Consider the following 25524-nt stretch of genomic DNA (forward strand, 5'->3'; position numbering starts at 1 on the left):
TTCCCAGGGTGCGCCGCAAGGCCGCACGGAACTACAACTCCCGGCGCCCCCTGCGGCGGGGGCGGTGTTGCGTCGTCACCGCGGAGCGCGGCCGGGACCTCCGGGTCGCGCGGCGTTCCGGAGCGGCCCGGAGCTCGGGGAGGTGCCCGCGGAGGCCCGCGGGAGACGGCTCGGGGGCTGGCGCGGAAGCGGGGGCTTGGGAGCCGCAGGCATGCTGCGTCCCAAGGCTTTGACCCAGGTGTTAAGCCAGGCCAACACCGGCGGTGTCCAGAGCACGCTGTGAGTGCGGACGGAGCGGGCGAGCGGCGAGCCCGGGGCGCGCTGGGGAAGGGTCTCGGGGAGGGGAGGAAGGCGGGGCGGCCGCGGCCGGAGGGGTGGGGGTGGGGGGAGACCGGAGCGTGGATCCCGGGGCACGTTCTGGACAGGCTCTGCCCAGACCCCTGCTTTCTGCAAGCGCCCCGGCGGGAGCTGGGACGTTTTTGTCGCCGCCGCGGGCACGTCCGAACCCCTTGCCGCCACTCGCCAGGCTGCTGAATAACGAGGGCTCTCTGCTGGCTTACTCCGGTTACGGGGATACGGACGCCCGGGTCACCGCGGCCATCGCCAGCAACATCTGGGCCGCCTACGACCGGAACGGGAACCAAGCGTTTAATGAAGACAATCTCAAATTCATCCTCATGGACTGCATGGTATGGAGAGGAGAGCCACTTCCTCTGTCCCCCAAGGGGATCCCCATGGGGCGACCTGGACCCCATCCTGGATGGTTGGAGGGGCAGGGACAGGATCTCTGAGGGCTAAGAGTTGGTCTGCTGCTGCATTATGGTAGGGCAGGACCCTGTGCCTCAAGTGGTGGTGAGGAAGGAGCCAGGGACCCAGGGTCTGACTGGGCGTCTGGTGTCAGCCAGCCACCTGTCGTTTGTGGAACCTCGGGTAAGTCACTCAACCTCTCTAAGCTTCCCTAGCACATCTCTAAGGTGGAAGCGGTAATCCGTCCGAACACGCGTGCGTGCACACATGCACACAGGTTGTCGTGAAGACCAAAAGAAAGGACGTAAGCTGTGCAGTGTTGTCACCCCAGATTCGCAGACTCACAGAAGCACAGCAGAGTCTCCAGACCCTGGGCCTGTTCCTTCCGTTTACAGAAAACAGAGCTGCAGTCTAGAAAGGGGAAGTAGCCATTAGACGGCGAATTTCCGGGAGACAGAAACTGTTTCGCTCACCTTTGTGTTTGTTGGGCCAACAAATGTTTAGGTCCCTGCAGTGTTCTAAGGACTAGGGAAAAAGTGGCAAAGGAACGAAAAACTGCAGCTCTAACTCCTCACAGAAGCTCACGGTTTTGTGTGTGCTGTAAAACGCGTCTAAGTTGAAAAACTAGGATGTTAGGTATTGAAAATGCGATGGGAAAGGAAGTGAGGTGGGGTATATGTCAGGGACCATCTCACTGGAAAAGTGACATTTCATTAGAGATCTGAAGGAAGTCGGCAAGCCCTGTGGCTGTCTGGGGGAAGAACATTTTTGACAAAGGCAAGCGCAAAGGCCCTGAGGCAGAGTAGCATCTGGTCAAGGATGGACAAGGTTGATGTAGCTGGTACAGCATGGGAGTGGGGGAGGTGAGTAGAGGTGAGGCCAGAGAGGCAGGGGGTGAAGCGCCTGGCTCCCAGCACACAGCAGATGGCCAGGGAAAGTTCGCGAACCAAACTGAAAAGGCCCAAGAGTGAAGTCTCCCCAAAGGATTTGGGCTGTAACCCACTGTAACCGGGCTCTCTGCCTCATCCTCGCCCCATGCCCAACCAAGGACGCCATTTCAGTTCAGCTGATGACTCCTTCTTCGTGCCTAACCTGGGGTTGGTGCTGTCGAGCAGTGGTTTTCCAACATCTTGTCCACACCCCAGCTGTAAGAAATGCCTTTTAAGTCAGAGCCCAATGCACGCCCCCCCCACACACACTAAAACAAAAGTTTCACGAAACAGTACTTCCCTCACCGCATGCAACGCACTCCATTTCTCTTCCTTTAAATGCTAATCCACCTCCTTAACTGATCTAACGCTAGAGTCAGACCTGCTATTTGAGAAACATTACCACGGGAAAAGAGAACTCTACCTTAGGCTACTGCTCCCTAGCTCCTCGCAGTGTCTTTGGTTGGGGTGAACCCACAGTAAAAACATCACCCATGTGGACAGCCCTTTGCAGATTCAAAACCCCCTCCTGTGTACCCTTACCAGCTGGGATGAGGTGGGGGGGTCGCAGAAAGAGAAACCAAGCGGCTGGGAGATTGAGTTTCCCATAGTAAGTCGTAGAGGGCTGTGCTGAAGCTGGAATCTGAACTCAGGATCCCACGTCCAGGGCTGTGGCCAGAGCCCTTGGTCTGGAGCTCCTGCCATGCCCAGGGCATGGAAGGAAGATAACCTTTCTGAAGAGGAGCCCTTGGGGAAAGGGCTAAAGGTGCCAGGCAGAACATTACATCCCGTGATCTCGCCCCACCAGGAGGGCCGTGTAGCCATCACGCGGGTGGCCAACCTCCTGCTGTGTATGTACGCCAAGGAGACCGTGGGCTTCGGGATGCTCAAGGCCAAGGTGTGTACGTGCCCCTCTGTCTGCAGCCCTGGGCCCAGGCCTGGGCTTTTCGCTGTCCGCTCCCACCCCATCGCCTTCCCGGAGTCCTCCTGTCACCCAGCCTGTGTGTGGTGGGGGCGGGGCGCCCAGCGGAGGAGCACACGTACACTGGGACCCCTCTGGTGGCAGACCTGTGTGGGCCTGATCACTCCTCCCCTCCTGCAGGCCCAGGCTTTGGTGCAGTACCTGGAGGAGCCCCTTACCCAAGTGGCGGCATCATAGCCTCGCTTGGAGCTGGGGTCAGAAAGGATCAATGATCGTTTGGAGGGGCGGGGCTCCCTGGGGAAACCTTTCAGGACGGTTCCGGAGGCTGAGACTTTTTTCCAAGAATAAACTTGAACTCCTATCTATCTTGCGTGATGGCTGCTTTCTTGAATGGGCGGAGTCCAAAGAGACGGGAAGGAGCACGCAGTGCTCTGGAGACCCCTGAGGGCCTGTGACTCCTGCCGGCCCCTCACCTTGCCCCTCACTTGCAGCCAAGTGGCTCCCGCAGTGATGCCTTAGCTGCCTTGGCCTTTCCAGCAACAGGACGTATCATCGGCCCTGCCGCTGGGAGTGAGTTTACCCATCCGACTGTCACACCGTTGCAAGTGATCTTGGAGGCGCGGGGCGCCGGTGGGGGTCTTGTCTGCAAGATTATGGGGCTCTGCGAATCCAGTGTCCTCCAGTCCCACCTTGGCGGTGGGGGGTGGGGGGTGGAGTGCCTTTTCTGCTCTTGGAGTTGGAAGAGTGCTTGCTAGCCACCTGCAAGGGCTCGCACAGACCCTCCAGACATCAGGGCCCTTTGCAGACGGCGTGGCTTCCTTGTGAGGCCTGAGATCCCAGGGCGGGAGTATAAGCAATCCAGAAGCTCTCAAAGCCCTTCATCTCCAGATCCTGCCTGGCACTCAAACTCCTCGCTCCATGTACTTCTCCGGGTCTCCCCCCTACCCTGGGTCTCCAGAGCAGGCGTGGACAGGGAACCACCAGCCCCTAGCCCAGGGCCTTAGGAAGGGACTCATCCCAGGGGAGAGGTAGGTGGTGAGTTTCAGCTCCACCCAGGGTGGGGAACACCGCCCATCCCAGGCCCTGGGCCTTCGGGAGGAGCAGCTGCCAGAACTCTGGGAGCGATGGGCACCCGTCAGCCCCAGCCCCTCGCCCCAACAGCCCTTCCCCTCGTGCCCCCAGTTACCCCTCCCGGAAGGTCCGAAGGAAATGCAGGAGGCCAATAGGTTTCCGTTCCCTGAGAGGCTATTTCTCACTCATTGGTGGCCACCCAAGTGGGTCCCCGGTCCCAGGAGCCTAGCAGCATGGCTCTCTGCAGGTGCCGTGCGGGCCCCAGCTTCCCCTCCCCCAACCCCAGCCCCCCCCCACACACCCCCTGCCGGCCCGCCCCGCTGCGGGAGCCCAGGCTGGGAGCAGACACCCAACCTGCCTAACCTGTCTGACGTCATCGTCTCTCCACCCACCTGGGCCCCAGGTCTCCTGCCGCCTGCTCTTCCTGTTCTCAGCTTCCGTCCCCTTGGCTTCCTCGCAGCACCCCACCTGCCAGCGCTGAGCCTCCAGGGCCCTGCCCAGCCTGAAGTCGCCCTCAGTCCCTCTGCCTGCAGAAGTTTCTTCACCCCCAATGAGAGGAGGCGCGGACCCAGGTCTCTGGAGAGCTGAGGGTTGAGGGCACTGCGCCAACGCATAGTCCCGTCACCTCTGTCCCTGAAGACACTCGTACCCTCCATGTGGAGCCAAGATGGGGAACAGAACCGAGGAAGATTATAACTTCGTCTTCAAGGGTGAGTTGGGGTCTATAAAAAAAGAGACCAGCAGAGCCTGAAAGCGCCCGCCCGTTCTGTTGTTTTTGTTTTTGTTTTTAATCTCTCACCTGGACCCCTGAGGGCTTCTCATTCGTTTTGGATTAGAAAGAAAGCTGCAGGGAGTTGGGGAGGGTCCGGTTACTAGGGCAAAAGTCCTGGGGCTGCGGGAAGGCTCTGCTGCTGTAAATAAGGATGTTGAGGAAGCCTGCATAGGGCCGAATTAGGCCCCTCTGCTCCTTTGGTAGAGGAAGCCCACATCCCTAAGAGTCGTCAGCCACCACAGCGTAGGAGGTGGAGGTCAGATTTCAGGGAGGACTTCCCTCCTGAGAAAGAGGAAACAACCTCCAGAGGAAGAAAGTCCCGTCTCTGGGTGCATGTGCAGGAAAGAAAAGAAAAGGAGAGCTTTGTCCATTTTGGGGTGAAAACAGGGAAGATCTCATAAATTGAGAGCAGGGTCTAATAGAACCTGGAAGACTGAGGGCTGGGGTCCCGTCGGCCGTCCCTCGGCAGGCGCCTGGGTTCAACCTGGCTGGCCCTGGGAGCATGACCTTTCCCGCTCCTTTACCTCAGCCCCTACGTTGGACCCTCTGGTGTCCCCAGCCCCCACGCACCCCTCCTCCAGGGCGGGGTTCACTGGCAGAGCCGTCGTTCCCGGCCCAGCCACCCCACCCCGCCGCCTCTCCCGGCCTCAGCCCCACCCTCGCTCAAGCTGGGACTCGGGCTGCTGGGGCCGGGGGACCCATGCTGTCCCGGCCTCTCTCCCAGGAAGGGGAGGCTGGGACAAACGGTGCTACTAGAAACTGCCCTTTACTGAGCCCTCAGCGTGTGCCCGCTCTGGCTCGTTGGCCACCGTAACAACCCCAAAATGCATCTCTCTTTCTGAAAGCGGTCAGGGGCCAGATCGACTGTGAGAGGGCAGCTCTGTCGGTCACTAGTTAGTGCGGGTTGGGGTCTCCGGAAGCTGACTCTAAGAAGTCTGGGGTATAAGACGTCTATTGTGGATCAACACCGGTGCAAGGAAGGGAGAGGAAGCAAGACCGAGCAGCAGGGAGAAGCTCTGTGCGGCCCAGGGTCACAAAGCCTTGGCCAAGGGCGGGGAGCGCTGTGCCCCCGGCCTTGCCCGGACGCTGGGTGCAGGCGGCCCAGGACCGCCAGGGCCCCAAGCGAGGCCAACCAGCGCCCCCCGCAGTGCACCTCTGCGTTTGCCACACCAGTGGTGACATCTGGTGCCAGCCACCGAAGCCCAAGTGCCTCCGTTTCCTCGTCTGTAAACATGGGGTGATAATAATACTGGGCTTGCCTCGTGGCACCAACGCGAGAATTATACGAGTTAACGTGTGTAAAGCTTTTAGGGTGGGGTCCGGCACGTAGTAGGCACTCTGTCGGTGTGAACAGCCAGCGTCTCCGTTTCACAGCCGAGGACGAGACAAATGGTCTCCCAGCCCGTACTTGAAGCCGGGTCTGTCGGACCCCAAAGCCCTTGCCCTGAGCACCTTTTGGGCCTGAGGACAGGACTGAGCCCCTCCCACTGGGAGGGGGGAGATGGGGAGGAGGCAGGGACACACCCCCACCCTGCTCCCAGCTCTTTCCTGCCCTGCCCAAGTCTGAGGGGCTTTGACCCATTTTATAAACAAGGAAACTGAAAGCCAGAAAAACTGAGCCACCCGTTCGACGTCACTAGCTAGTGAGAGGCCGAGTGGGGAGCAGCGCCCAGAGCGTGTGGCTCCCAAGGCGCCAGCCTGCTTTTCCAGAACCTGGGGGGCCTCCTGTCACCCTGGATGCGTGCTCAGTGTTGCGCAATTAGCAGGTCATGCTTGCATCGGCCCCCTCGCCCTCCTCCAGCCCCTCGCTCACCCGCAGTGGGTAAACCTGGGCCCTGGATGCTGTCCGCCGGCCCCGAGGCTCTTTGTGGCCCCACCGGTGGATCCTGGGCCCTGGAAACCTGACGGTGATAACACTGGCCTGCCGACAACGATCACGATGGTGATGGGTTTTTGCACACTCACTCCAGCCTAGGCAATATCTCACTTATGTCTTGCAACAACCGGTAAAATAGTATCACTATTCCCAGTTGTCATACGACAGAGGTCAGGGTGGGCCGGTCCAACACCCAGCCCCATGTCCTTACCCGTGTCCCTCCGTGAGGCTCACCCGCCGAACATTCTTCTCCCCACATTTCCGTTCACAGGACGGCTCCCCACACGCGTGTGCGCACGTGCACGCCCAGCCTCCTCCTCGTCCTCACAGCTCACACGCAGACACAGGCACGGCGCTGTCACGCTCCCCAGACTGCCTACGTCTCTGTCCGCATTCACACACCCTGCCAGCCTCACGGCCCCTGAACACTGACCCCCACAGACAGACGGCACCCCATCACAGAAATGGGGGCTGACCGTGCGGTCGTGTCTCCACGGGCCAGGCCAAGAAGCCTTACGGGCCCGCAGCCCATTTCAGACTCTCGGCCCTTCACCCGGGGAGGATGGGTCCCCCTCAGTTTGGACTGCAGAGTTGCAGTCCCCGGTCTCTGCCAGGAGGCCTGGGTCCCCCTCAGTTTCCCGAGCTCAGCCCCCTTTCCGGATGGACAGACCCCCGAGCTCAGCCCTTGTCTCTCTGCCCCCTCAGTGGTGCTGATCGGTGAGTCAGGCGTGGGGAAGACCAATCTGCTGTCCCGATTCACACGGAATGAGTTCAGCCACGACAGCCGCACCACCATCGGGGTTGAGTTCTCCACCCGCACGGTCATGCTGGGCACCGCTGCCATTAAGGCTCAGATCTGGGACACGGCCGGCCTGGAGCGGTACCGGGCCATCACCTCCGCGTGAGCCTGGGGGCTGGGGTGGGGTGGGGGGGCGCTGGGGAAGTCAGGGAGGGCCTGTGGAGCAGAGGCCACGGGCCCCGTGCGCACCGGGGGGATCCCGGGACGCCGTGGCCCCGGCGAGACACGGGTGGATGCCGTGAGCCACGCAGCCGGGGGCAGGACGCAGTGACCCCGGCTGCTAGTGGCAGGGGAAGCAGCCGCCCCTGAGCTCTTCCTGACTCCCTTCTGCTTCACACTCAGCAACCGCTGCCGTTTCATCACAGACCCGAAGGGCTGGACCCTTCAGCTGCATTTTACAAACACTCGGGATACGGAGGACCTTCCGCCTCCGGACGCCCCTGCAGGACATTTGCCAGTGTCCGGCTGGACGTGAGGGGGGTGGTCTGTGGGTGTGACAGAGGACGGCACCTGCCAAGAGGCAGGAAGCAGGAGTCCAGGGCTTCGGTCACACGCACGCTCGCCACTCCTGGGCTGGTCCCCTGGCCTCTCCTGAGCCTCGGTTGACACATGAGTAAAACGGAAGAATCAGGTATCACAGGCTGAAAAAGCCCCATCTCACCCCAGGAGTGGGGCTGGCTGCCTGCAGGGGTGCCTCAGATGGTCACCTCAGGGACTGCTGCAGGGGGTGGGCTTGTAGCCGGTCCTAGAAAGGTGGCCGCGAGCGAGAAGAGGACGGTGCGGGTGCAGGAGCCATGTGAGGAACGTGCCCACCGAAAGGGGCATCCAGGAGGCCGAGTGGGGCGCAGGTGCTCTTTGGTGGCCATCCAGGGCTAACATCAGAACGAAGGACCCCAGGGGCGCCTGGGTGGCTCAGGTCATGATCTCACAATTTGTAAGTTCGAGCTTACGCGGGGCTCCGTCCTGATCGTGCCGAGCCTTCTTGGGATTCTCGGTCTCCCTCTCTCTCCCTGCCCCTCCCCCCCCAAATAGATAAATAAACTTTTAAAAAAGAACAGAGGACCCAAGGAAACAGTGGGCTAGAAAAAGCGGGAGGAAGGAAGGAAGGTTGCAATACTGGTGACCCGGAGGGCTCTTGGCATCAGACACAGGACCCTGGAGTTGCCCTGTCTAGGTTTGGGTCCCTGGACCTCAGCTTTCATATGACCCCACCTCTGGTCTCGTCTCTGACCTTTCGGCTTGAGGGCTGTGCTCTGACCTTGCCTCTGTCGCTCCTGCCGCCCCCCACGCAGGTACTATCGAGGTGCGGTGGGGGCCCTACTGGTGTTTGACCTGACCAAGCACCAGACCTATGCCGTGGTGGAGCGCTGGCTGAAGGAGCTCTATGACCACGCCGAGGCCACCATCGTCGTCATGCTCGTGGGCAACAAGAGTGACCTCAGCCAGGCCCGGGAGGTGCCCACTGAAGAGGCCCGAATGTTCGCCGGTGAGAGCCCTCCACCACCCAGTCCGGCCCCCCCAGCCTGGCCCGTGCCATCCAGCTCCTGCCTCCCGGCCCCTGCTCCCACCCTAGGGCCCCAGCCTGGACTTCCTCCGTGGGTTCCCCTACCTCCATCACCTCTCTCCCAGTCTCTCAGCACTCCCCTTCTCTGGACCCTGCGTCCCTCATTATGCTTCACCGCTTGCCCCAACGTTGTCTTTATTTACTTATTTATTTATTTATTTTTTGAGAGAGAGACAGACAGGACACAAGTGGGGGAGGGGCAGAGAGAGCGAGGGAGACACAGAATCTGAAGCAGGCTCCAGGCTCCGAGCCGTCAGCACAGAGCCTGACTCTGGGCTCAGACTCACGAACCATGAGTTGGATGCTTAACCAACTGAGCTCCCCATGAGCCCGCCCCCGCCCCCAAGATTGTCTTTATGGGCAATAATTTTGTCATTGGTGTTAAAGGCCAGGCCACTCAGGGATCCACAGTGTGTGGCAGGTGAGATCTCCATGGCCATCTCCAGTCACGCCCTCCCCAGGAGTCTTATGGGGTCAGAGGCAGCAGGACGCAGCAGTTAAGGGTGCAGGCTCTGGCGTCCCATGGCCCAGCCTCACTAGATAGGGGACAGTGAGCAAGTCCTTTGTTGACGCTCTCGGTGTTTCTGGTCTTCCGTCCTCTTCTGTAAAAAAGGGATGATATTCAAACCCACCTCACAGGTTGTTTTAAGTGTTAAATGAGCAACACGTGCCAAGGGTTTAGCACGTTGCGAATGTACATAGTAAACATTAAGTAAATATTATTATTATTGTGTTTCTTTTCCTGCCAGAAAACAATGGACTGCTATTCCTGGAGACCTCAGCCCTGGACTCCACCAATGTTGAGCTGGCATTTGAGACTGTCCTCAAAGGTTAGAGCCCCTGCCTGCATTTGGCAACGCCCCCCCCCCCCCCCCAATCCCGTCCCTGAGGCTCCTGTGGGCACGAGTGGGAATGCAGACACCCAGCCCTTGCCCACCCCAGATGACCCCTCAGCCCCTCTGGGGGCCCCCCAGCCTCCTCAGAGCCTCCCTAGTGCCCTCTCCTCTCCAAGCCTGAGGCTTGGGGAAGGAACCAGAACGCTACACTTCACAGGGAGCTAAGCATTAGCCCTTCACCCAGGTAAGTAGAAGGGACCCAGCTGCCCAAACTCCATTTCCTTCCAGCAAAACCTCCTTGTATGGCCACACCCAGTGCTCAGTAAGGCCAGTGCGGAGTGTGTGTGTGTGTGTGTGTGTGTGTGTGTGTGTGTGTGTGTGTGTAGCATGGGTTCTCAGTCTTCTGACCCGATCACTGCCCTCTGCCCCCTCAGAGATCTTCGCAAAAGTGTCCAAGCAGAGGCAGAACAGCGCCCGGACCAACGCCATCACCCTGGGCGGTGCCCAGGCTGGGCAGGAGCCGGGCCCTGGTGAGAAGAGGGCCTGCTGCATTAGCCTCTGACCTGGGCTCACACCAACCCTGCCCCCAAGGCTTACCCCACTGCCACCCGGCTCCGGGACCTGCCCCTGCCCCGTGGTGGTTCCAGATGTCAGAGCGGATGCTTCCCTGCTCCCAGCCCCACAGACCACAGGGCCCTGAGGTCAGCACGGTCCCCCCACCTGCCATGTCTCCATTGCCTGCTCCCCCGCCACACACACTCAGTCTTCCAATAAAGCTGTGTTTTGTACCAACGTCTGGCCATCCTGCTGCTCCCATCCCTGCCTCCCCTTCACCTCTGTCCCTTCTGGGCTTCCCTCCCCCTCCTTCCCCTCCCCACCACACCCACTGCCCCCCCCCCCCCCCCCAGCCCAGGGGCCAGCTGCCTCTAGAGTCCTGTGGTCTGGGGACAGTGCCAAGGGGGCGGGAGGTGCCCAGCCTTCCCTGTGCCAACCCCCAGGGCAGGTGGGGGAGGGAGGACAGCAGGGCCAAGATGGGGTATCTGGAAGGAGAGACAAAGGAAATCACCGGCAGGTACCATCTGGTGCCCAGGGCCCTGATGCCAAGAACTGAGGTCGCTCCAATGCCAGGGGTGAGGGGAGGAGGCAGGGGAGGGGTTGGAGGGAAGGGAGAGGCAGGGCCAGCCTGCGTGTGCTGGGCAAGATTGAAGCCTGGGAGGTGGAAGGTCCAAGGCTCACATCCAGGTTGCCGCCTGACCGCCCCCCCAGACCTGCAGAGGAAAGGGGGTGTCCAACCTGGCAGGGTGGGAGGGGGAGTCCAAGCTGTCCAAGCAGGGTCTCTGTCACCCAGCCTCACCTTCCCGTTCTACAGGACAGGGTGCACGCACCCCCCCCTACCCCCCCCCCCCCCAGGAGGGGATTGAGCACCTGGAGACTCAAGCAGGGAGCTGTGGACAGCAGTGGGAGCTGTCCCTCCCCTGCACTGCACGGGGGGGGGGGGGGGAGGGCACCCAGTCACCCCTGAGAAAACCCTCTCACCCAGCCCACAGTGGGTCAGACTCTGATGCAGAGAAAGAGGCCAGAGCCTTAATTAATAATACTTTTAATAAAATTAAGTTCTTAATAGCACATTTAATACATTAACCCTCCCCCTTCTTGGTTTCTCTGCATTTTGTGCAACATTACTTTGACTTGATTATTCATGGGTCCGTTTCATTTCCCGCCTTTATTTTGCTTTTGAAATCTTTTTCCTCGGTGGGTTTGTATGTGTCTTCGCTAGATGCCTCAAATTAAGTCTGACCACAATCCTACGCTACTTTCTACAGTGGAGAGACCGTCCCCCTGCCCCAGGGCCGTCTCCCCCCCCACCCTACCCCACCCGCACCCTCCAGTGGGAAGGGGAAGCCCTCCCCACCCCAGACTACCTTCCCGAACTAGCGGGGTTTCTAGGACAAAAAGAGCAGGGGGGGGATCTCCCTAGGTGGGGTGAGAAGAGTAAATTGGGGAGAGGGAGATGTGATGGGGGGGGCCTAGGGCCAGGGAGGGGCATGACGGAGTCACTGATGTCAAGGAGCAGCCTCCACGTGCCCAAAGCAGAGCTGAGGGGCCCCCGCCCCCCCTCGGACAGGAGGGCCCACCCTGAGCTGGGGCCGCTAGAAGGCAAGTGCTAAGAAAGATTCGCGGATTTCTTACATGCAAAAGCCAAGCTCCCCAGTCTTCTGTGGGGAGGGTGCTGTCCCCCAGGCCAGGGCTCGGCGGGTGGCCTCTACCTGACCGCTCACAGCTGGGGGTGGGCTGAAACACAGGGGTAGGGGCAGGGTCCCCCGAAGTCCCTGCTGCCCTCCCCCTGCCTTCATACCCCTGGGAGCCCTGTTCTCCCAGGCCTTCAAGGACAGCATCTCCCCTGTACCCCAGGGGTGGGAAGTCCTTCTTGGAGTCTAACTTCTTTGAGACAATACAGCAAACCTGTGGAGAAAAGGGGCACAGTGCAGCTGTAAAGAACCATTACCGAGATTGTGACCTCCACCACCGCCTCGGAGGCCAAAAGCTACGTGGAATATTGGATAGGAATGAGGACGGGGGTGCCGACCCCCTCAGTCCTCTCGGAGCTCTACGACTGTGGGAAGCGTGTGCGATCTGTTTCTAGAATGACCTACCAGGCTCTTGAATCAATCCGTAGCGGGGTGGATGGAGGCTACTCTTCAAGAAGGACTTCCTTGGGCCTGGGAGAAGCAGGCTCCACCCTCCCTGAGACCCCGAGAGGACACCCCACTTTGGAGTAAGGACTGCTCTGCAGAGACCAGGGATGCGCCTGATGGCGGGCCCCCAGGTGCAAGGGCACAGAGCAGGAGAAATGTGCTCACCTTCTCTGCCGCCCCGCCCAGCTCCCACGCGGTTGAAATGATCAATGCCATCTTTCAAAGACCCTGGGGACCGAGCCCCTCATCTATTTGTCCTACAATTTAAAAATCCAAGGATTCTCAGAATCAACCCCAGCAGACTGGAAGCTCCCCACCTGAACTAGCAACCTGCTCGCACCCGGATACCTGGACATGGGCGAGTTCTCACATGCAGGGTGGAATTGACCGCTTCCCTCACCTACTTTCCTTTTTCGTTACAACTTTTATACATTCTACTGGACCCAGGGGCCCTCAATGCTACTAAACTTTAAGCTATCTGAATATTGTCTACTAAGTAACTAGTAATTCTTTCTTTTTCTCTAGGATTATATGAAATAAATTTGAATTATTATTATTAATAATTATTATTTTGTAGTATTCTTTTCTTTTAAACCCCTCGGTTTCTTTCTTTTTCTTCTCTCTCTCTCTCTCTCTCATTTTTGGTTAAACAAAACAAAACAAAACTATTTCTCTTAAATCTTGTACCTCTCTGAGGGTTCCCGCAGGCCTGCAAGGCCTCAGCTCTGGACTTCCCCCTCCTCACTCGCCCCTGGGACAGGGCAGGGGAGGGGGGGGGGGCAGCCCAGGATCCTCAGCCCTAGTGCGCCTTCCTTTCTTGTTAATCCCTTTCTTTGTTTGGCTCTGCCGGCTCCCCCCGAGGGGGAGGGGAGCGGGGAGGGGGCCCATGGAGTGAAATCCAATCTACTTGTGGGGCCCCAGAAGGACCAGGTTCCCCCAGCCCCTGTCTCCGCCACACATCCCAGGATGCTCCCCACGAAAAGCAAATGACATTCCTCCCCAAAAAAAAGTGGGGGAAAAAAGGAACGTAAACCCGAACATATATTAAAAACACTTTTTTTTTTTAAGATTTAACTCTGAATACAAATGTATTTTTTTTCTTCTTCTCTCCCTACATATATTCTAAACCTTCTAAAGTTTTTTATTTTTTTTAAGGATCACTTTATCATAAAATAAAATATCCTTTTCATATAATAAATTACCTAATAAAAAGTCTTTTTTTTTTTCATATTAGCCCAGGTTCTTTGCTACATTTATACGGTAATAAACGCCTTTATTAAAATAGAATATTAAATTATAAAGAACTGCTTTTTTTTTTTTTTTTTTTTTTTTTGCTATTTTTGTTTTCTCTCCTTTGCGTTGGTCGCCTATCTCGCTCCCTCTCACGCTTTCTCTCCTCTGTTTTGTCTCTCACTATGTGTTTTTGCGTTGGTTTCTAGGTTTGGCTCAATTAGTAAGGGTGGGATTGAATTTTCCGAGCCCCCTAGAGTAACAGTCTTCTGCCTTTGTGGGTAAGAGGTGGAGAGGGGGAGGGGGATCGACAGACAGACATCCCTTCTTCCCACCCCCCTCCCCACCCCCCCTCGGCGACCGGGGGTGCCCATTTGGTTTGGTTTCTATTGTACAGACATCTCAGGATGGCTCACGTTGGCGGGAAGGAGGGAAGTTGTCAGCGGCCAGGCCAGTTTTCCTGACTGTGACCTCCTTCCTCTCCCCTCCCTGGCTGGTGGTCTGGAGGGGTAGGCCGAGGAGAGGTGAGTTAATTCACAACAGGAGGAAGGAGAGGAGGAAATCCCCCCTGTACCTCCATCCCTGCACTCCCTCTCCATCAGATAGAATGGGGTTCCTGAGCTAAGTGCTCAGAGATCATTTGGAAGAGTCCCACCCCACTATATACAAGAATCTCCTGGGACTCCCATCCCCCACCCTCTCCTGGCCCGGCCAGCGGAACCAGGAGGGTGGCAGGCTGGTGGCAGCCCCAAGTGAGCCTCAGGGAAGCAGTGGAGGGGGGATGCAAGGCCTGTTAGCAATATGGGGCCCTGCGGCACCACAATCCCGACCGGCCTGGGACTGAGCTCTCTCTGAAGACCCGGCCTCTCTCCTCAGCCACAATGGGTGGGACAGAGACTTCATGATTTGCCCGCTGATAGGGGTTCGGGTAAGGCCCAGAGAGGGGCACAGGGGTGGGAGCTGCAGGGGGAGGGGGGGCCCTTCCATCCACCAGCCTCAGGCTCCTTCCTGTCCCCTTGAACAGCAGACACACACACGACCCTGGCTCTCCACGACTGCCGGCTGCTAGAAAATCCAGCCCGAGAACTGCTCCCCAAATGCAATGCCCAAAGACGGTAGAGGCGGAGGTTCGACCCTTGATGTACCCCAGTATTCGTTCCCTCCTCAAATTGTCACTGAGAATGGGGATACATTCCATCAAGAATTAGAGGTGTTTCTTTGGAGTGGGGAGGGCCTCCGAATGCCAGAAGAGGAATTAAATGGGGGGGGGGGGGTCCATCCAAATGCTCTTCTCCCCTATTTCTCCCCAGGGGAGATGGTGAACCCAAAGCTGGACTAGAAGGGGCAGGAGGGAGGGGGAGAAGGGAAGAGAGGGGAGGAGGACAGGGCTGGGAAGGGCAGCCATCAAGGGGAAGCAAAGAGGAGAGCCGGTGGAAACAGTAAAGGGAAGGGAGAGCCCAATGGAGGGAAGATGGGGGCGGGGAGCCGGAGGGGCAGAGAGGAGCTCTCTCTCCAGACCCCTGCACCCAGCTCTGTCGGGGAGATGAGCTCTGAGCCCTTTCTAGATTGACATGCTTCCCCCCACCCCCCGCCCGGAATATCTGTGCAGACTTCTGAAAGGGCCCCAACCCCCTTGTACCTCGGAAACCCAGGAACAGATTCCCAAACAGGATATGGCAGTGGGAGGGTCTAGAGGGTCATGTTGGGAGGTCAAAGGTCAGGGCCCAGAGAGGCTTGAGGATTGGAAAGAGCACCTCTAGATACAGATGGAACCTGTCCCCCTCCCTTTCCCCATCCCCTCCGCAGAGGGAGGGGCAGTGTGATGCAGATGGGGAGGTGGACAGAGGGGGTCAGGGTGCCTTAACGGTCACCTCTGGCAAAACAAAAGTTTCTCTTAGCTGCTTCCAGATTGAAGGGTGTGTTGAGGTATCAGAGTTGTAACTCTAGTAAAATCTCCTGCCTGGCCCCCTCCCCACCATTCCAGGACTGGGGTGACCAGAGGCTCTGAAAGTGGCCTACCCCTCCTCAGCCACCATCGCCTCCCCTCCCCCTCCCCACGGAGCGAGTATCTCTAAGCACCTTGCCCCTCAGACCACTGATTTCCAAAAGGCCCCGGTGGAAAACAGATCCAGGGCGGGCCCCTGGGGAGGGACCGCAGGAGGCCTGGGGCAGGGGGCTTAGGAGAATATTCGGATGGCTTGCGTGGCCGTGATGTGGCAGACGGGACACTCCGGGTCCGTCCTCTCGCAGATGCGTACTGCACACTCCATGCAGAACAGGTTGTGTCCGCAGGGCACGAGGGCGGCAGTCACCTCGCTCTCGAAGCACACCATGCAGTCCCGCCCGCCGCCGGGGCTCCGCAGGCCGCCCCCCAGTTTGGAGAAGCCCTGCAGCGGCTCTCCCCGGCGGGGCGTCTGGGCAGTCCGGCCAGCTCGGGGCCCCGCGGAGGAGGCGGCGGGCGAGCGGTGCGCCCCCGGCGGCGCGGCGCGGGCCTTGGCGGACGACGACGACGACGAGGAGGCGGAGGAGAAGAGCACCGAGGTGGGCGTGGCGTTCTCCTGGCCCGCCCAGAGCGGGGGGCTGGTCTCGGCCACGCCGTAGTACAACGTCCCTGCTTGCCCACGCCGTAGCCCGGGACAGGTAGCCGCCGTAGCCGAAGTCCCCGCCCTGCTCGCCCAGGCGCGGGGCCTCGAAGCCGGAGTCCACCGCGCACATCGCCGATGCAGCCCAGGCTGTTCTGGCGGAAGGTGGAGAGCGGCTTGCAGCCGGGCGGGTGCACCCGCCAGGCCTCGGAGTAGCGGCTGTCCAGGCCGGCGTCGGGGCTCCCCGCCAGGAAAGTCGTTCTCGTTGTTGTACTCGAGGATCTTGCCCGTGCGCACCGCGATGTGCGTCTCGATCTCCTCGCGCGCCGCGCTCCACGTTCCCCCGGGGCGCCCGTGATCTCGAACACACCGGGTCGAGGTCGCGGCTCGGCGTGATGATGTACGTGTTGGTCTGCTGCTGGATGCGCTTGATGGTTGCCCCCCTTGGGGCCCACCACCAGCCCCACCACGCGGTAGGGCACCCGCACGCGAATGGTCACCTGGCCCGGCAGGGCCGGCGCCACGCCGAAGGCGGCGCCCGACTTGTTGCGGGAGGCGCGGATCATGGAGAAGTGCTCGGGCCGCCGAGATGATTTCCCGTCGGGCTGTGGCCACGTCCTCACCCGCCGCCTCGGTCACCATGAACACGGGCTCTTCGCCGCGCACCGGGGTCTTGATGTACGTGTTGGTCTTGGCCCTCAGAGCCTTAATCTTGCAGCCTGGGATGGGGGGTGGGGGGGGAGGGGAGAGAGAAGGAAACTCACAGGGCAAGAAGGTCTGCGCTGGGGCCAGTCGGCTCCTGATCTTTACTCAGACCCAGGCCCCCAGGTGCGAATGCCCCCTGCCTTCCACCGTCCCCCGTCTCGGGTCTCCCCAACGCCTCTATCAACCACAGATTTCAAAACGTACCAACTTCCGCTCGGATTCCAGCCAGGACCCTCCAAATTCAATCACTTCTTGAAACCGGGAGATAATCACGGACCCTCCGGGACAAGCTGCTAACCTCAAATCTGCTAACTCCGCCCAACCACGTACTGTTCCCTCACGTCTCCACTGATTCCTGACTGCTCACAAACTTCCAGGTCACTTAATCACACCGCCGCCCCCCCCCCCCCCCAAGGCTGGCACTGACCTTGTAGGGCCCCGAAGTGCTCAGTAACCCCACAATCTCCTGACTTGACCTCCATTCATTAAACGTGTCCTCCAGTCTACTCAGGGACCACTGACACCCATTTGCTCTGTGATCTATGATCACCCCCCCCCACCCCCGACCTTGCCTTCCACCCATTAGTGCGTCTCACAGGGTCCCAAATTCATAGCACGTCTGCAGCAACCAGTGGAGTGTGGGAGACTGGGAAGGGTCTGAGAATCAGTTTCAAGAGGGAAAGAAGTATGAAGATAAAAATAATGACGTGTGAGGGACAGCACCCGAGCCCGTGGACACTCCAGCCACACTGTCCCCTGGGGGCAGGAGCGCTGAGATGGCTGGGCGCTGAGGAGGTGACAGACAAAGGTATTCTGCACCCACACTGACGCTCTGAAGTAGAGGGGGTTAAAGCTGGGAGATTGGGGGGGGAGAGGCAGGAAGAGAGAAGAGGAGAGCCGAGACAAAGAGAGACAAAGACAGCGAAGGGGAAGAGAAGGGTCCAGGAGGCTGGCGTGGACACAGCATCTCTGAAGGCCGCAGCCCCCTGATGGCTGACAGGCCAAGCCTGTCTCCTCTTTCCCAAGTTCTGTCTCTCTGCCCCCTGGCTTCACACGCAGCCGGGCTCACGTGCTTTCTCGAAGCACACATGCCACACGCGTGTGAGTCTGCACACGCATGGACCTAAGAGCCGTGATGCACCGTGTGCCTTTATCTAAACACGACTCGTGTGCAAACGCAGTGCACACTCACATTCACACACGGACTGCTTGTGTCTGAACCTCTCGCACACCCTGCTCTCCCATCTCCATCACCCGCAGCCCTCAAACAGCACATTCCTCTGCACGCCCACAACTTTTGCCCCCCGCGCACAGTGGAGACACGTTCCCACCGCTCTGCAGGTACACGCTGTGCTCTTTCTTCTAGCCCCCCACCGCGTGACCTATTCCCCCCAAAACCCATGCAGCGGTCCTAGCTCTCCCATTGGGCCCCAGCCCTCCAGCCACGGGCCCTGAGGGCAGCTGGGGCGGGGGGCTTCTCTCCTTCCTTCTCTCCAGGTGGCTTCTCCTCCAGCCCCACCAGATTGGGCAGGGGGGAGGATGGGGTGCGTTGAGGGCAGTGCTCCTCACCTTCAAGAGACCTCAGGAAGGAGAACAGGCTCCTCCCTTCTTGTCTTCAGGCCTCTTGGCAGTTGAGAAGTCCTACCTGTTGTCAAGCCCACATCCTTGCTGCTCTAATATCGGTAAATGCTGGTCCTCCTTTCTGTGAGGCCTGAGGTGCGAGGAGCAGTGACTCCCTCTCCTACAACTTCCGCTCACATGGCGTCTGCTGGGCACCCGGGGGCTCTAAGTTCTAGGTCCATTAGCTGAAGCAAGAGCGGGGTATCTTTGGGGGTGGGGGGTGGGGGGGTGGGGCAGACAGGCCAGGGCAGGAGAGTAAGAAGAAAAGCTGGGGTCCCGGAGGTGCGGAGCTGGTGGACGGGATCCTGGGTTTTTGGAAACACCGAAGAAGCCATCTCTGGAAGGGAAGACCACGGGGCTTCACCTTTCTAGAGGTCAAAAAGAGGAGTCCTGGCGCTGCGGCCCAGGGAGGGGGGCTAGACAAGAGCGAGGACTTCCACGTGCTTCAGGGGTGAGGGGGGCTTCTCCTCCCCGAATAGGAGAGATCCCCCTACTTTTCTGAGAGACAGATCCATCCGTCTGCTGCAGAGGCAGATGACTCCATGAAATCCTGGGCCCCTCCCAAGACCACCCCCGCATCCAGGGAGAGCTATCAGTGTCCCCACCCAATTCCAGGGCTCGGGGTCCCTAGTTTCTGGCAACAAGAGGAAATCCAACTTTTTGAACCAGGAATCTCGAGATGGAGCGCCCCAGGGGGGGTGAGGGGCTGTGCAGGGGAGTGGCATCTTCCTCCTCCATTCTGGATCGCCCTGCAAAATGCCCCCAACCCCCAAGCAGTTCGGGTGGATGAGGTGGGGTGTACGGTAGGCACCCCCCCCCCAGCTGGTCTCCCCCTCCTCCCCTGCCCGCAGCCGGCCTCCTCCCTCACTCCCAGCCGGAAAGCAGCTCCTCTATTGTTCCCCACTGTGGGACAGCTCCTCCCCTGCTCCTCCCCCACCCTACCTCCCAGCCCAGCCCCCTTGCAATTTCCAAATCCAGCCCCCCCCCCACTCCCCTTTGGGAAACCGGGAGAGGGAAGGGTCCCCAAGATCCCGTCTGCTCAGTCTGGACCCTCACCAACACTCCCCACCCCCCCACCCGGCCCAGGGATGCTGGAGCTGAGGAGGGTGTGGTATCAGACACACCACACTGGATTAATTCTACACCCCCCACCCCAACAAACACACCCAGGCGCACGCCCTCCAGCCGAACCTCCCGCCGAAGGTTTCTCACCACCCCCCCCTGCAGCCCCCTCCTGCCCTGTCCTACTCTCACACTACCAGAGACCCCTCTCCAGGCCTCTGGCCCCTGGCCGTGGCCAGCCCAGAACAAAAGCCTGAGAGGGATGAGGACAGGTCCACGCCAGGACGTGGCACTTCGTCGGAGGCGCCCCTTCCAAAACCCCACAGATCCTTCAACTCTGGTGTGTGGGTGACCACAGGACTCCCTCTCCCCAGCAGCCCCCCCTCCCCACTTCTCCCCTGGGCTGGGACCCTCCCATGAGCCACACCCCCTTCCATTCCTGCACTCAGCCCAACAAAGAGACAGATACTCAGTCTGGCTTCCCGGGCCAGGTCTCCCCCAAAGTCTGTAACTCCAGCTGTAGGGGGTCCCAGGGGTGCCCCCTCCCCAGCCCACGAGCAGATTCCCGGAGCAGGGGCTCTGAGCAACTCTTTGCGCATTCCTCCAGTTTTTCTGGCTAGGAGTGGACATCCCCTCCGGACAGCCTCCCAGGATTGGGAGACCGATCCCCCTCCCTTTTCCTCTCTCTGTGAGAGGCAATTTCTTTGTCTAAAGGCAGAGCCCTGGGGAAGGAAGGAGCCGAAGAACAGTCCCGACTGGGGGTGGCAGGGAACTTTGTGGCACTTGGAAATCGGGGTAGGGGGCGGGTCCCCCTTTGTGGGGAAGGGACAGAGCCAGAGCGGGCAAGGAGAGAGGAAATGAACTTTCCGTGCCGGGATGGGGTGCCCCCCCACTCCAGTCCGTCTCCGCGGTCCCGGCGCCCGCTTACCTTGCCTGCCCACGATCTCGGCCACGTGCTCGGAGGTGGGCACGGGGACACACTCGGTGGTGTTGCTGCTGCCCTTCAGGCGCAGCTCGGCCTCTTTGTAGAGAGCGCAGAGCTTGGCGTCGCTGGCCCCTTTGGGGGCGGTGGGGGGCTGGGGCGTCTGCGCCGCGGGGGCCGCCGGCGGGGCGGCCGGGGGCGCCGCGGGCGGCGGCGGCGGGGCCGGCTGCGGGGGGGCGGCCGGCTGCGCGGGGGGCGCCGCCCCCCCCACCTCCCCCGTCCTCGCCCGCCGTGGGGGCGGGGGGCTCCCCCAAACCCAGGAGGCAGAGTTGATCGAGAGCCAGCTGAAGGGCGCGCTCGTCTTCCAGCAGCCCTCGGTCCTTAGCGCTTCCCCCGAAACATCCTAGTTCTCCAAAGCCCCCAATTTCTTTCCATTATTCCAGATACCACTAGACTAGGCATGGCGAAACAAAAGCTGGGGGAGAGAGGGAGAGAGGTGGTGGAAGGGAAAAGAGGAGAGAGGAGGGGAGGGGAGAGGAGGGGGGCGTGTGGGGAGGGGGGGAACAAAGAACTGGGGAGGGGGGAAGAAAGCGAGATAGAAAGATAGACCCTCCCCCTAAGCCCCCCTCCCCAAAACACCCTGTAACCCGACTCCCCTCGCCCCAGCCCCCGGGGTGGGGGTGGGGGGAAAAGAGAAGCAAAACCGAGGAAGCCGCTCTTCGTCTCCGCTCCGGGGGTGACGGGGGGCGGGGGGGCTGCGGGATCTCTGCCCCCACCCCTCCCGCCTCCGACCCGGGCGGCTCTAGACCCCGCCGTCCAGACGCCCCCCTTAGGCTCCCCGCACCGAGCCCCGTCCGGGAGCGGCGCCCAGTGGCCCCCAGTCGAGCCCAGCCCCTTCCAGCGCTCAAACTCTTTTGTTTTAAATGAACTGGATGGAGCAGCATGGAACTGCGGGGGGGCGCGGGGGCGCCCGGGGCATGCCGGGAGTTGTAGTTTCCCGCCCTCGGGGGCGCGGGCTCGGGCTCCTCGCCCCGCGGAGGATGGGGACGTGCCTCCGGTCTCCAGCCCGGCTCCGGGGCGCAGCGGGTGGGGGCTGGGGGTGGTGGAAGTCGAGGTTCCCGGTTTCCCCGAGGGAGGGGCGGGCGCGGGGGACGGAACCGGAGCGGGTCGGAAAAGGCTGACGGAGCGCCCCCTCCCCAGACGGGCTCGCCACCCGCCCCCGCCTCGTCCGGGCCGGCCGGGGGGGGGGGGTGTCCCCCTTTCTTATGGTAATGAGGGGGCGAGGGGGCGGGAGCGGCCCGCCGGGTCGCCGCGGCCCCCTCCCTGGCCGCGCCCCCTCCCCGCGCGCTGCCTCGGCGCCCCTCCCTCCCGCGGAGTCGTCCCGGCTGCGGGCCGCGGGGACAGCCTCTCCGCAGAGCAGACAAAGCCCGCAGCGCGATGCGGGCGCCGCCGGGCCGTGCGCGCCGAGGAGGCCGGGATGGGCCGGAGGGCGGGACCCCCTGGCCAAAGCCGGGGTCCGCTCACCGCCCCCACCCCCCGCCCCGCCGAGCGGCCAGCCACCACACCCCCCCCCCCCCGTGCCCTCCCGTCCCCCCCCCCCCCCCCCAGGCTCGGAGATCTGAGCGGCGGCGACTGGGAGGTGAGTTAGTTCTGGTCCTTCCGAGCGGCGGCGGGGCGCGGGGCGGGAGAGGGGGGCGGAGGGCAGCGAGCGGGGAGGCAGGCGAAGGCTTGGACGCGAGATGTGACTTAACAGTTTCGGGGGAGAGCCCCGGGCTTCGGGCGCGACCCAAGGAGGGAGGAGAGACGGGGTGCGCTCGGGACCCGAACTTCCTTCGGGCCCGGGCCCCGCAGACGCCTTGGGGTGATTCTGTTCTCGGGCCTCCACCGTCATTGCACTTGCCCCCACCCCCACCCCACCCCCGAGCCCGTTAATTCGGCTCCTTGCACCCTGGACGTTCGGTGGAAGTAAAAATAAGTTTTTAAGGCGTGAATTGGACAGCTGGGTACTTGTAGAGGGAGTTGGGGCAAGTCGGGGTGTACTGCGACCTTTTCCCTCCCTACGCCGCCTCTCCAGCATTTCTTTTGTCTCCCTTCTTATGCCTGGGCCCTTCCCAAATGGAGAGAGGGTGCACTGCGGCCCGAGGGCTTGAGGTTGGACTTTCAGAAGAACTTCCCAAAATCGTTTCATGAGAATGGGTGGGGGTGAGCTACAGTGGGAAGGTGTCCTTTTCTGCAGGGCCTTGGAAACCCAAACTCTGAACTGGGTTGTGAGGTAAAGTCCTGCCTGGAGGCGGGGAACAGAGAGATGAGGTGACCTCACAGAGCTGCCACTGTGAGGCCTTGAGGGCCGGGCGGTGAAGCCCAGTTCCCTCTGCTGGTTCTTGGAAAGAGGAGATTTGAACAGCAGGAGGCTGGGGGCTAGAGTGCAGGATCCCAGGAGGGGCAGGGCTCTTGCTCCCGATCAGCAGAAGATCAAAGGGAGGGGAACCATGGCCAGGCACCCCTGGAGGGCCCCAGAGTTGGTGCCCCCCTGCACTGGGGATTTGAGCGAACATTAACAGCAAGCTTTAGGGCTTGAGCGGCAGAGGGAGTGGAGAGGTAGGTAGGCTCTTGTCCCCCTCTCCTTCTGCCCCAGGAACGTGGATTGGGCCACCTGTGCTCCTGGGGGCCCGTGGGCCCTCTCGTGGGGGGAGGCTCCTGCTCTGTGGACCAGGTGACTGTTTTTCACATTAATAGAAATAGCACACACTTGTATAGGACTTATTGTGTGCCAGGCATTTTTGTCACCAGCTGCTCCGAGCCTTCCTGTCCCCACCGAAATGAGATTCCCCCTTGACACCCACCCCTGAATTTGCTCTGCTTCCCCGCTAAGCTAATTAAAGCAGGAGGTTAATGACCAAAGAAGCCCCGGGGATTTGGCCTGGGTGGAAAACAAAGGACAGAAACAAGTGTGTGTGTGCGGGGAGGGGGGCAGCCGCTGACAGGAAGGGTAGAGTAAGGAGTGGGGCAGGGGAGGCGGAGGCCCCTGCTGGACCCACCTCACTGAGCCGACAAAGACAAGTCAGCTTCCCCCTCCCCCCCCCCCCCCCCCCCCCCCCCCCCCCCGCCGCCGCCCTGGGTGTGTTAACGCGCCACGTGTCGCCCTCAGGGTCCCACTGAGACTCCAGACAGAAAACAGAAAACCGAGGCAGGAGAAGCCAACGTGACCGCGTGCCCCCGGAGGGCAGGGTGCGTGCGGTGCGTGGCACTTGGGTCACGCGCAGGAGCGTGTGCCTGCAGATGGTCTGGGGTATGTCCACCCACAGTGGGGACCACCAGACTGCCCAGGTGACAGAGTTTTCATGGGGCGGGGTTTTGCTGAGTCCTTCTCTTGCTCCCAGAGGCTGATGGCCTCCTTTGTTCAGGGGACTCCCCTCTTCCACTGACACTTGTATTGGACAAGCTAGGTTTCTGTCCAGGGCCCTTCTCTTCCTCTTTCCGCCTGCCTGCCAGCTCCAGAATTCAGGCCGAAGGCCTTAACTTAAACAGTTTTGCTTGGAAATAGACGACCGTAGCCGACCCCACCCCCACCCCCTCACTGTCTGCCTATGACCAGAAAGGTGTGTGCATGGCGTATCTCTCCACTCCACTCCAAGGCCTTAAAGGACAGCGCTGTCTTTCCTCTTTGTCATTGTCCCCCTCCCTGGCCCCCCAGTGCCCAGCACGCAGCCCTGCCCAGAGCAGAAGCTCAGGAAGAGGGTGTCCAGTTAGCTGCATATTCGAAGTTTCATGGCGTGAGAGGAAGGAGCAATCCTCTGGAGGCAGACGTGCTTCCTGAGTAGTCGGGTGCCGCCGAGCTTGGTTCCTCGTCTCGGAAATGGACAAACAAGCCCCCAGCACAGTGCCTGACTCAAGATAAGTGTTCGGTCGATGTTAGCGCTCCGGCCCTGTTGTTCTCTCCTCGCAGTGGACTTTGGCTAGATTGCGCTCTTCGTCAGCTAACTGCTTCCTTTTGAGCTCTTAGGATGTGCCAGGCCCTGGAGGAGATCCTGACCCACTGTGAGTCACTCAAAGCCAGTTCTAGATCTGGCCTCGTAGAAAAAAAGATTATCCCAAACAACCAGCAGATAATTCCAAAAATAATTCCTGTCGAGTGCTGGGATGCAAGCAAATTCTGTGTCTGTGGCCGGCACGGGCAGGCTCTAGCCCCGGGCCTGAGGAACAAAGGCCTCCGTGGAGCCGTTGAGTTGGCTGGGTGTGCAGTGCGTGGCTCAGTCCAGCTGTATCTGTGTGCGTCTCCCTGTGTGCACACAGGCCTGGCTACGAAACACGGCAGGACAGCAGAGCGGCCCAGGGTTTGTGTGTGGCGGCTCAGGACAGCAGTGGGGTAGGGTGATCCAGACCGTGCTTGTCTGTGTGTGGAGCTCTGTCCCTTCTCTTCTCTTTTCTCTCTCTCTCTCTTTTTTTTATTTTTATAAGTGTATTTATTTATTTTGAGAGAGAGATAGAGAGTGCCAGTGGGGCTGGGATGGCAGAGAGAGAGGGAGAGAGAGAGAATCCCAAGCAGGCTCTGCACTGTCAGTGTGGAGCCTGCTGTGGAGCTCGAACTCACGAACCATGAGATCGTGACCTGAGCTGAAATCAAGAGTCGGACGCTTAACTAACCGAGCCACCCAGGCACCTCCCTTCTCTTTTCTGGGCAAACGTGGGCACCCTTTGTCACCACCTGTCCAAGTACCAAGGGATGGGGCACATACCTAGCTCTTGTGCACCCCCCCACCCCATGCCCTAGTCCCCGGAGCCCCAGGGAGGCTGCCCCACCAGGTTGGCTGGCCCTCATGGAGGTCCTCTTAGCCATCTCCCCTGTCCTCTCCATCTGTCCTCATCAGAGGAGCCTCCTCTCCTATGTGTTACGGGGTCTCCATTTTCTTTTCCTAACACCCCTCCTCCTGGGAACCTATCTAAACACCGTGTTTCCTGCTGACAGTGCAGCCAGTTTTCCCTCTGTTGCTGGAACAATGAATTAATTTCCCTCAGTGAGAATGTATTAAGTAAAATTCTGTAGGACACACAAAAGAAATACCAGATTTGATCTCTGCTCTCAGCAAGACACAGAAACTAGCCTATGTGACTCAGAGAACATGGTCAAACAGGATTGCATGTGAGGGCAGAACGGTCTTTGGGCCTTGGAGGGCTATGGGGATGGAGAAGA

At 60.2% G+C, this 25524-nt stretch overlaps 3 protein-coding genes across 3 annotated transcripts; 2 read left to right on the plus strand and 1 right to left on the minus strand.

Moving 5' to 3' along the window:
- Nucleotides 1–56: 56 nt before the first annotated feature.
- On the plus strand, nt 57–2963 carry LAMTOR2 (late endosomal/lysosomal adaptor, MAPK and MTOR activator 2). The gene is made up of 4 exons (XM_019431482.2): nt 57–279; nt 527–689; nt 2485–2574; nt 2779–2963. The coding sequence occupies exons 1-4, from the start codon at nt 212–214 to the stop codon at nt 2833–2835; spliced, it is 378 nt and encodes a 125-aa protein (XP_019287027.1). The 5' UTR covers nt 57–211; the 3' UTR covers nt 2836–2963.
- Nucleotides 2964–4063: 1100 nt separating this feature from the next.
- Nucleotides 4064–10308, plus strand: RAB25 (RAB25, member RAS oncogene family). The gene is made up of 5 exons (XM_019431593.2): nt 4064–4379; nt 7023–7218; nt 8409–8602; nt 9430–9510; nt 9951–10308. The coding sequence occupies exons 1-5, from the start codon at nt 4337–4339 to the stop codon at nt 10076–10078; spliced, it is 642 nt and encodes a 213-aa protein (XP_019287138.1). The 5' UTR covers nt 4064–4336; the 3' UTR covers nt 10079–10308.
- A 791-nt stretch (nt 10309–11099) lies between these two features.
- Nucleotides 11100–21779, minus strand: MEX3A (mex-3 RNA binding family member A). The gene is given in 11 exon segments (XM_019431578.2): nt 11100–16051; nt 16054–16079; nt 16082–16154; nt 16156–16278; nt 16280–16351; nt 16353–16466; nt 16468–16602; nt 16604–16743; nt 20340–20586; nt 20588–20755; nt 20757–21779. Coding segments are annotated over 11 exon segments (1569 nt in total). The 5' UTR covers nt 20796–21779; the 3' UTR covers nt 11100–15619.
- Nucleotides 21780–25524: the final 3745 nt, after the last annotated feature.

This window comes from Panthera pardus, unplaced genomic scaffold, assembly GCF_024362965.1.
Source record: "Panthera pardus isolate Hobbes unplaced genomic scaffold, ASM2436296v1 HiC_scaffold_21, whole genome shotgun sequence".
NCBI lineage: Eukaryota > Metazoa > Chordata > Mammalia > Carnivora > Felidae > Panthera > Panthera pardus.